The sequence below is a fragment of the Drosophila mauritiana genome, chromosome 2R (assembly GCF_004382145.1).
Source record: "Drosophila mauritiana strain mau12 chromosome 2R, ASM438214v1, whole genome shotgun sequence".
NCBI lineage: Eukaryota > Metazoa > Arthropoda > Insecta > Diptera > Drosophilidae > Drosophila > Drosophila mauritiana.
This window is the reverse complement of record NC_046668.1, coordinates 8938894-8947469: the sequence shown is the minus strand read 5'-3', so window position 1 is coordinate 8947469 and position 8576 is coordinate 8938894. Positions and strand designations below refer to the sequence as shown.

Below are 8576 nucleotides of genomic sequence, written 5' to 3'. Positions count from 1 at the left end.
ATATCTGTAGGCCACTCGAAAGAATCTCATGAATACAGTATTTGAGATACAAGTACTTGGATACAAATAAAGATATATTTATTGATGTAGGTTATTGCAAAGAATTATTAAAAATTCTCCAAAACATATTCATATTCAAAATAAAACCACTGTTTCAATTTAAATTTGCTTGTGGTTTAAACGGTTAAATACAAAACCCGAAAAATGTTGAATTTAACAAAGTGTGCACTTTTCAGCACTATTTATAGATACAGTCATCGATTATTATAGCAGGAATATATCGATTCTACTTGTTTTGTGCACCTTCTTAACCAACACTGTCGTTATATCATTGTTTTTGTCGTTTCCTAAAATGTTGCGGCAATTTATAGTAAGTTTATGGCCCCAGACCTATTTAAATATTACTAATTGTTTAATTAGACACAGGTATCTACGGTAGGCCGTCGCCTGCAACTACCTATGATGGCCCAAAGTCGCCTCGCCAGCAATTTGGACAAAACGGAGTACACAACACCCGGGGAAATTGTGGACTACGATGATCCGCCGCATTTGCCAGTTCCGGAATATCCTGTCCGTCCGGATGAGCCGCTGGAGACTCGCAAGCAGCGGTATGAGCTTATAGTGATAATATCCCTAACTCTTAGTTACAATCTTACATTATCTTGTTCAGCCTTTTGTATCAGAGCCGAAAACGCGGAATGCTGGAAAACGATCTCTTGCTGAGCACTTTTGTGGCCAAGCATTTGAAGGACTTCAATGCCGAGCAGACCGCCGAGTACGATCAGCTGATCAATGGAGTCAGCAACGACTGGGATATATTCTACTGGGCTACCGATACCAAGCCCACACCTCCCAAATTCGATACCGAAATAATGCGTCTGCTAAAGGAGCACGTCAAAAACCATGAAAAAGTGCAAAGGATAAGGCAGCCGGATTTGTGAACACTATAAACTATATTATATATATAAGCATAGAGAAAAATGTATTAAAAAATGTGTTATTTTCTACTCCTGATCCTTAAAGTTCCAATGGCTTGAACTTGCATTTTACCTGGTATTTAAAAACGATCATTTATACGGAATAATAAATAATACGGTTGCAAGTGATTTGGTAATTTGAATGTGCTCTTATTTTTATTTATATTTGTTGAAAACTTCAGCTTAATTAACAAAGCATGACCTTTGAAAAAATGCAATTTTAATGTATACAATTGAACACATTGTCAGAATGGCATATATTCTATAGTTTTCAAAATGAACTAGGCCAAGATTTGTAAACCCATTTGAACCCCCTTAAAACACAGTTCTTGATTTCCTGAAATACACATCCATACAATATATTTAAACGATTATCCAGTTAAATTCTATTCATGTTTGCCGAATGTGTGTATGACCAATCTTGTATATATAGATTAAATTTTAATACGCTTAAACACTATAGCGAAACGTTACACTTAAAATGTTCACTTGCTTTTGCTTAGTCTTGCCACAATACACGGGATGGCGCAGAGTCCATCGAAAATCGCTGAAAACACGGAGAATTAGAACGCGAATGTCTACCAGTTAACTATGGATTCGGTTCTATATTAACTTGCTAAGGAGATGATTGAACAGTTTTTGCTCCAGGCTAGTCCCTTCACTATCAATTCTAGATTATATTTTGGTGTGTGAGTGTTGTGTTCGGGCGGTGGAAGCGAAAAACAAAGGGCTAAATCAGTTTCAAGGGTCGTGTCGCAGCACATTTCGCAAATTTAATCATACATCATAATATTACACACGTTATGCTTACAGAGGCTATATAAAATATATGTTAAAAGTTATTAAAAATCACGCCAAATCAAAGGCCGCCAAACGCATCGCATCTTTAGCATAATCGAACAATTAAAAGAAAGGCGATTAGTTTTAAATAGGCGCACTGAAGCCGGTTGCGCAGGTAAAAAAGAGAGAACGGAAGTAACAACAAAATTTAACCTACTGCAAATTGTAAATAATCTAAATTTAGTCCAGTGTCTCGAAGAAGTCCTGCGGATCGACGAACATCGATGGGCTGCTGTTTCCGCTCAAGATCTCCGCTGCCTCCTCCTGGCGAGCCGCCTCCGCTTCCGCTTCTTCCGCCTCCTCCTCCGCTGCCGCTGCTGCAGCCGCTGCCGCCGATGAAGATGAGCTGACCCCGCTCCTGCGACGACCCCGACGCACTGGTCCCGTGCCCGTGCTCCCGCCCACCGATGCCACAGCTGCCGACCGGAGCGTACTGCCTGTCATCACGGGATCGTAGGTCCGGGACGACGGGGCATCGGTGTTGCTGGACAGGGAGGATTTGCGGCGACGTTTGTTCCGTCGCCTTCGGCGTCGTTTGCTGGTCTGAACTGCCACGGCAGCCTTTGATGTGGAGGGCCCAGATCCGGTTCCGGCGCTGCCCAACGGTTCCGTAAGCACACTGGTTCGCGGCAGGGTCAGCGTGGTCTCGAACATCTTCAGCAGCGTCGGGGAACTGGGTCAATTTTGCGGGAACACATCGTCGATGGTAATGAAAGCGTCCTCGCCCAGCGAGTGCTGTCCGATCACCTTGATCAGCTCCGAGGCGTGAGCCACAAGGTATTCCAGCGGCGGACGACGCTCGAAGTTCAGGGACTCTGCATAATCGAGAATGAGAAATCTCGTTTCGAGACAGTTGTTTAAAGACTTACCCAATATGGCCGAGTTGAGCGTGGTGGAAACACTCTCACGTCGCGAGGGACACAACAGCCAGCCCAGCGGACTGGACCAAGGATTAGAGTAGGCAATCAGACTAAATGCATCCTGTAAAATCATAAATTGAATATTAGGGACTGGAATTAGGGATAATAATATTCTTATTGAAGTAATTTTTCAAGTATAAAGAATTCTAGGTCTGTAAGATACCTAATTTTATTGTTTATAAATATTTATAGTTTACCTCCAACATTTGACGCTCCTCTTCAGTCATTAGGTTCTCCTTCTCCAGCTGCTGGCCCATGCTGGACAGTTCCTTGCCGAACTCAAGGATCTTCTCGATCACACGACCACAGTTACGCGATGAGGGGGAAACATCTACATCTGCAAGTGCTGTGGATTACGGATCTTCCCGGAAACGCCGCCAATAGATACATACCCATTTCCTCGTCGATGGCATCTAGAGAGTTGCGCACTGCGCTGGCATTGCCATTGGAGCTCGAGTCCCCGCCGTTGGAGTGACTCTGGCAGGGCTCCATTTCTACGTCCATGCTGTTGCTGTCGTGCTCCACGCACTTGTTGGAGTTGTCGTCAACCAACATGCTTGAATAATACGTTGTGGTTAAAGAACCGAAAAGGTTCCATAGTTTGACTTACTTTTTTATATCTGGCCTATCGCCGCCTTGTGGCTTTATCACAGCTGGAATCGCAGTGTTGTTCTGTTGTTGAGTCTGATTTATGTTGACGTTGCCATTTCCATTGCCGCTCTTGCTGTGCTTGAACGTCTTGGTGGACTGTATCACTGACGTCTGGTTTGTGGGCATGGTCTGTGTGGTGGCGGTGACTTTGTTGTTCACGTTCTGTAAGACAAACCATCCGGTTCTACTTATCTACCTCATGTAATGTTTAAAAACCCACCTCAATGTCTGCTCCATTGATCATCTCAATGAACTGGCGGCACTTCAATGCGAACCAGAGATTTTTATTATTTTCCAGAAGTCCGGGGAAAGAGCGTAGTGTGTGCTCGATGGCCTGGCTCATTTTGCCTGTCAGTATGAGCTTAATGATCTCTGAAAGAGTGAATTAAATGTTGGTAACTTGCGTTGCCATTTCCAATGGCAAATATACGAACTTTGACGTGTCTTGATCGATGCCAAGTCCTCGTTAAAAGTCTGATTTGTGTAGCCATTGAAGGCCTCGGCCGTCTTGCTGAACGCATTATGCACCAAATAGGTGGAAACCAGGCTAAGCAATTTAGAAAACATTGGGTTAGTTGACACTGAGCCATGGTCTATACACATATTTCAGAGAAACACACCGATTCATTAGGTTTTCTGGGGTCTCCAGTAGATGTGGATATCGGTCGATCTTGCGCAGCACATTGGAGCGCATCTCCTTCATCATATCGACGATCTTGTCGAACTTGAATGGTTCCTGACCAAAGTTGGCATCCACTTCCTCGCCAGGAGTCTGTAGGCCCACAGTGGGATAAAGCTTAGTCTAAAAGGATAAAAAAGATTAAAAAAGTTAGAAGATGAAGCAGTATTTAAATTCCATTGAATACGCACCGGCAAATCCCTAAATGCGATGCCCAGATCCACTCCGTTCTTGGTGTAGAAGCACGTGTTGTTCACAAAGTTGACGCAACATCCAATCACATCGCCGGTGGTAAATGTGGGGCCGTAGGTCTGGCCATTTCCCGAGGAGCTAAACGAGTTGCCATCGTCGCCGTGGTACCCGTACGACTGTTTGTCCCAACCTACTTGAGGGGGGGTGCGGTTATTAGGAATCATGGGGACATCTCGCCAAGCAGCACAATGCAACACAAACCTGGCAGGCGGTTCATACGGAACTGCTGGGCAGTTAGGCCAATGCCCATGTAGCCGTTGCGTCCCTTGGAGATTATCCGCACCTCGAAGTAGTACAGTCCGCAGGAGGACGGGATCGGATAGGCAGTGCGCACTGAGGCGGCATCACTGTGCTGCTTGCCCACACCTAAAAAGTCATGAGGTTTCAGTATTTGCCAGATCTCAATTTTTATATGCTACAGCATTGCAATAAGATAATATTCTTTTATGCATTTGGTATGAACTTCCTTTAAATTCTTTCAACTTCCAATTTAAATAAAATATTTCCAATTATTGAGTTATATGTTTTACCTATTGAAATCAAAGTAACTTAAATATACATTTTACATCTATGCGACGCACCATCTACGTAATAACCTTCATACAGTTTTAAATTTTACGCGCATTTTACATGTTATGTCGCACTGGTAGGCCAGCTGTTGCTGTTAGCGGTTTAACAGCCACGCGAATGAGCGTGGGAGAAGTGGGTAATGAAAAACAAAAACCACCAGTGCACAGCTGAGAGCACCTGTCTGTGCCCTATGTGTGTGTGTGTGTCAGAGCGGGATAGAGCGAAAGAGAGTGAAAACTGCAGCTGCACTACTACTCTTCTTCTTTCTACTGACTTGAGTTACATCCTTCAAGACAAATATTAGATTCTGTGGACGGGATTTCGAATAAATCTGCTGTTCTCAATGGTTACAGATGGTACATTTTATTACCAAATTGGATTGTAGGTATTAATGGTAGTAAGAAAACGATTTATGATTGAAGTATGACAGCTCCTAGGAAATCTATATATGTATCATAATTGCCTAACCTTTGCCTATTATCTATTTTAGTTGGTATTAATTGGAGAGTAGATCTATAGAACTACAGAGAAGATAAGACTTTGAATTGTACTCACCCTTGTAGGTGACCCTCAGGTTGTTCTGCGACAATCCGATGGACAAGCACTTGTCATGGGGACTCCAGCACCTGGGCAGCGGAGTCTCGCTCTCGTTGACATTGGGATAGAGCAGCCTTAGGGGATCCACGCCCTGGTGCTGTGGCGAATTGGAGCTGGCGGCGGGGGTCGAGTGATGGCGGCGACCTCCGACCCGGGGCGATGATGTCTGGGTGCTGCTGCGGGGGGCGTGGCTGGGGAACATGTCGTTGCTGAAGTGACTGCCGTTGTTGCTGTAGAAGTGGCGAGTGCGTCGCGAGAGGCTGCTACTGTTGGTGTTGTTATTATTGTTGTTGTGGTTGCTGATATTGTTGTTGTTATTGTTGCTGCTCCTTGGGGCTCGTGAGGCTGAGGAGTAGCGCGGCAAAACGGCCACCGAGTGCAGGCGCTGGGCACCGGAAACGGATGCGACTTCGCCGGCTCTGTCGACCCGGTCCTCTACCACCTCCTCCTCTTCATCCACCTCCTCGTCGTCGTCTTCGTAGTCGTCGATGCGCTCCACGGCGTTGGCGTCTATGGTCTCGGCTATGGCGTTGGCGTCTATAATCAGTGGCGGCTGCTGCTCGTTAAGATCCTGCGATCCGGAGTCCTGCTCGTCCAGATCTTCAAGAAGCAGCGGTGGCGGTGGCTCGGCTTCTGGTTCGATTTCGGGATCTCGATCTTGCGGCTCATCCGGTTCTTGGTTGGTATCTTCTTGTCCTGATGGCTCCCGGTTTTCCAGTGATGCTTGTGGTGGATGCTCTTCCTGATTCTGCGATTCTCGGTGCCTGATAAGCCCCTCTATGTGATGCAACTCCTGGTTTAGCTCCGCTTGTTGATCCTGTTGCACTGCCGGATATTCTTGATTCTGTTGATCCAGCAATGGGTGCAGCTCCTGGTCCTGCGCGGGCGGATTCTCCTGCTGATCCTGCTGCAATGGTGGCGCCTCTTGCTGCTGCTGCTGTTGCTGCTCCCGCTCGTCCCGCTGCGGTGCCGTCGATGAAGTCGTGGGTGGCGGTGCAGTCTGGTGGAAAGTAGGAGTGGGTGAGTGATCATGTGGTGAATTCTCGCGAGCCTCCGTTTCAGATGCATTCAATGGGGGACTCGGGTGATCGGGATGGGGTTGGTCGTGAGAGGACGCGGGGACGGGGGGCGAGGGTGTGGGCGAATGAGAGTGTGACCGAGACGTAGAGGGGGCTATTTCGGCACCCATGGCTCCCGATTGAGAGAGCTGGTGAGAGCTGCTGCTGGCGCTGCTGTTGTTGCTATTGCTGTTGCTCTCCGAAGAGAGTGGTGGGGCCTCTTCGACGTTCTCCATGTTATGGTTGGGTTGTCGTTGTTGTTTATCTTGTTGTGGTTGCAAAAGGAGGCTGAGAGAGAGACGTTCAGCGAGGAATTAGAGAGAGTGAGCCAGCAACGAGCGAGCCAAAGAGAGAGCGGATGAAGTGCATATGCAGATGCTGTGTGTGTATACGTGAGGAGTGGCGAAGGGAGGGGTAAGGAGGCAGGGACACTAGCAAACACAAACAACATCCAAAATGCAATGTCCTTTGTCCGTTACACCGTTCACCTCATTCGCACTCTCTCACTCACTCGTGCACTCTCTTTCGTTAACTGACCCAAAATACAAAACAACAACAACAGCAACAGCAGTTTACAGTTGCGACGCGCAGCTGCAGCACAAAAAAATACAACAGCAACAACTACAGCTACAAAATTGCATGCACGAAAATGCAAAAAATCAATAGCCAAACGAAATTAGCCAATGCTTTCTGCACTTTTAAACATTGCTAGCAAGTCAATTTTGATAATTCTACATTTGTAAATGCCTTTTTACGTCGTACTTTTCTGAAGTTTTCTTTGTTTTCCCTTCTAACCAACGAGTCACTGTCCACACACACACAAACAAGCACCAGCTCACACACTGGCAGCACTCTCTCCCTCTCGCACACACGCATATATGCATGCAGCAAGAACACACACTCGCAGCTCCCACACGCACAGAGAAGAAAATTATCATTTTTTTTTTGGCTGGGGCAAATGATCTTTGTTGGTGTTTTAATTAGCTGATGAATTCGATTTGGCTGTCATTCTATGCTGTTGATCGGATCTACAGTTGATATTTTCTTATATTTACCTTCAAACGATTGCTATGAGTCGTTAAATCTACGAAGTTTTGACTTTATGCTATAGAGCTGGAACAAAAACCGATGTTCATTCGATGCTATCGATATTTATTCCGACACCTGACAACATCCGAGTGCGCTCACTAGCTATCGATTATTCTTATCGAATAAGTCTATTTAGGCGCCTAAATGTAAAATTTGATAAGGAATAACACATTTAAAAAGTGCCATTATAAGCTAAAATTAATAATTATTCTTAAACGATGCAGTTTTAAATATTTTAAGGTAATAACCGTCCTAATACTTTAGGAGGGTATTATTGCACTACTGCTGACATTCTAGTTGTTCTGTTAAAATTAAACCATTATGTTTTTTAATGCTAATTTTTTTTTAAAAGATCATATTACCCTTTTTTAGAGCATACTTTACGACATGCCGGTAAGGATATTACGGACAATTGTTCCTTGGAAACTTCCGCTTATAGTATAAACGTATTACGATTGTCAAACATACGCGTTTTATATTGCAATCAGCCTCAAAAGGGCATTAGCGCAAAATCCTTTAGTAATTCTTAATACTCTGCCTAGAATGTAATTAACAGATCGCTGCACTGGTAAATAAGAAACCGCCATAAATTCAAAAGATTCGATTCGATTGACAGACTATCGCTGCTGCAGAATTTACCGGTTCGCTCTACGGCTTCTCTTTAATGCTTTGACACTCTCTATCTCACTCTTCTATTGTTCTTGTTCGTTTCGCCTCAACCTTCATTCTTTATTTCATTTGCTTCCTTTCCGAATAGAAATCCTATCACGAAACTGATAAATAGTGGAAAATTACCACACGCTTGGTGTAGAGACGAATGTTGCTGGATTCTTGATTAGACTCTATAACTAGCACGAAAACTGTACTTGTAACTTATGAAATACGATCGAGCTACTGGGAGTAAATCCAATGTTGTAAATGGTAACACTCCTGTAAATGACTT

The 8576-nt window shown here is 44.7% G+C and overlaps 3 protein-coding genes across 6 annotated transcripts; 1 reads left to right on the top strand and 2 right to left on the bottom strand.

Annotated features, from left to right (window-relative positions):
- Positions 1 to 295: 295 nt before the first annotated feature.
- On the top strand, positions 296 to 1106 carry LOC117136498 (succinate dehydrogenase assembly factor 2-B, mitochondrial). Its single transcript, XM_033297441.1, has 3 exons — positions 296 to 370; positions 421 to 608; positions 671 to 1106. Exons 1-3 carry the CDS (start codon positions 353 to 355, stop codon positions 939 to 941), a joined length of 477 nt encoding a protein of 158 aa, XP_033153332.1. The 5' UTR covers positions 296 to 352; the 3' UTR covers positions 942 to 1106.
- Positions 1107 to 1306: 200 nt separating this feature from the next.
- Positions 1307 to 2495, bottom strand: LOC117136499. The gene has a single exon (XM_033297442.1). The coding sequence runs from the start codon at positions 2469 to 2471 to the stop codon at positions 1998 to 2000; it is 474 nt and encodes a 157-aa protein (XP_033153333.1). The 5' UTR covers positions 2472 to 2495; the 3' UTR covers positions 1307 to 1997.
- On the bottom strand, positions 2482 to 7662 carry LOC117136491 (ran-binding proteins 9/10 homolog). Of its 4 annotated transcripts, none has more exons than XM_033297432.1 (12): positions 7600 to 7662; positions 5445 to 6832; positions 4521 to 4685; positions 4259 to 4452; positions 4009 to 4190; positions 3823 to 3935; positions 3609 to 3760; positions 3348 to 3550; positions 3130 to 3293; positions 2935 to 3074; positions 2687 to 2798; positions 2482 to 2632 (listed from the first exon to the last, which is right to left on the bottom strand). In XM_033297432.1, exons 2-12 carry the CDS (start codon positions 6778 to 6780, stop codon positions 2496 to 2498), a joined length of 2898 nt encoding a protein of 965 aa, XP_033153323.1. In that variant the 5' UTR covers positions 6781 to 6832; positions 7600 to 7662; the 3' UTR covers positions 2482 to 2495. The 4 variants fall into 4 exon arrangements, with proteins under 4 accessions (XP_033153323.1, XP_033153325.1, XP_033153324.1 ...); XM_033297434.1 differs by having other exon boundaries at positions 2935 to 3068; XM_033297433.1 differs by lacking the exon at positions 7600 to 7662 and having other exon boundaries at positions 4259 to 4449.
- Between the last annotated feature and the right edge of the window lie 914 nt (positions 7663 to 8576).

Excerpts from the sequence above, each read along its gene's own strand:
- LOC117136498 (XM_033297441.1), top strand. Across the intron at positions 609-670 it reads CTGGAGACTCGCAAGCAGCG|CCTTTTGTATCAGAGCCGAA; the intron begins GTATGAGCTTAT and ends TATCTTGTTCAG.
- LOC117136499 (XM_033297442.1), bottom strand. The coding sequence starts at position 2,471 with ATGTTCGAGACCACGCTGACCCTGCCGCGAACCAGTGTGCTTACGGAA.
- LOC117136491 (XM_033297432.1), bottom strand. The coding sequence starts at position 6,780 with ATGGAGAACGTCGAAGAGGCCCCACCACTCTCTTCGGAGAGCAACAGC. Across the intron at positions 4,686-5,444 it reads CCTGAGGGTCACCTACAAGG|GTGTGGGCAAGCAGCACAGT; the intron begins GTGAGTACAATT and ends ATGACTTTTTAG. Across the intron at positions 3,936-4,008 it reads CCAGAAAACCTAATGAATCG|CCTGGTTTCCACCTATTTGG; the intron begins GTGTGTTTCTCT and ends TAAATTGCTTAG.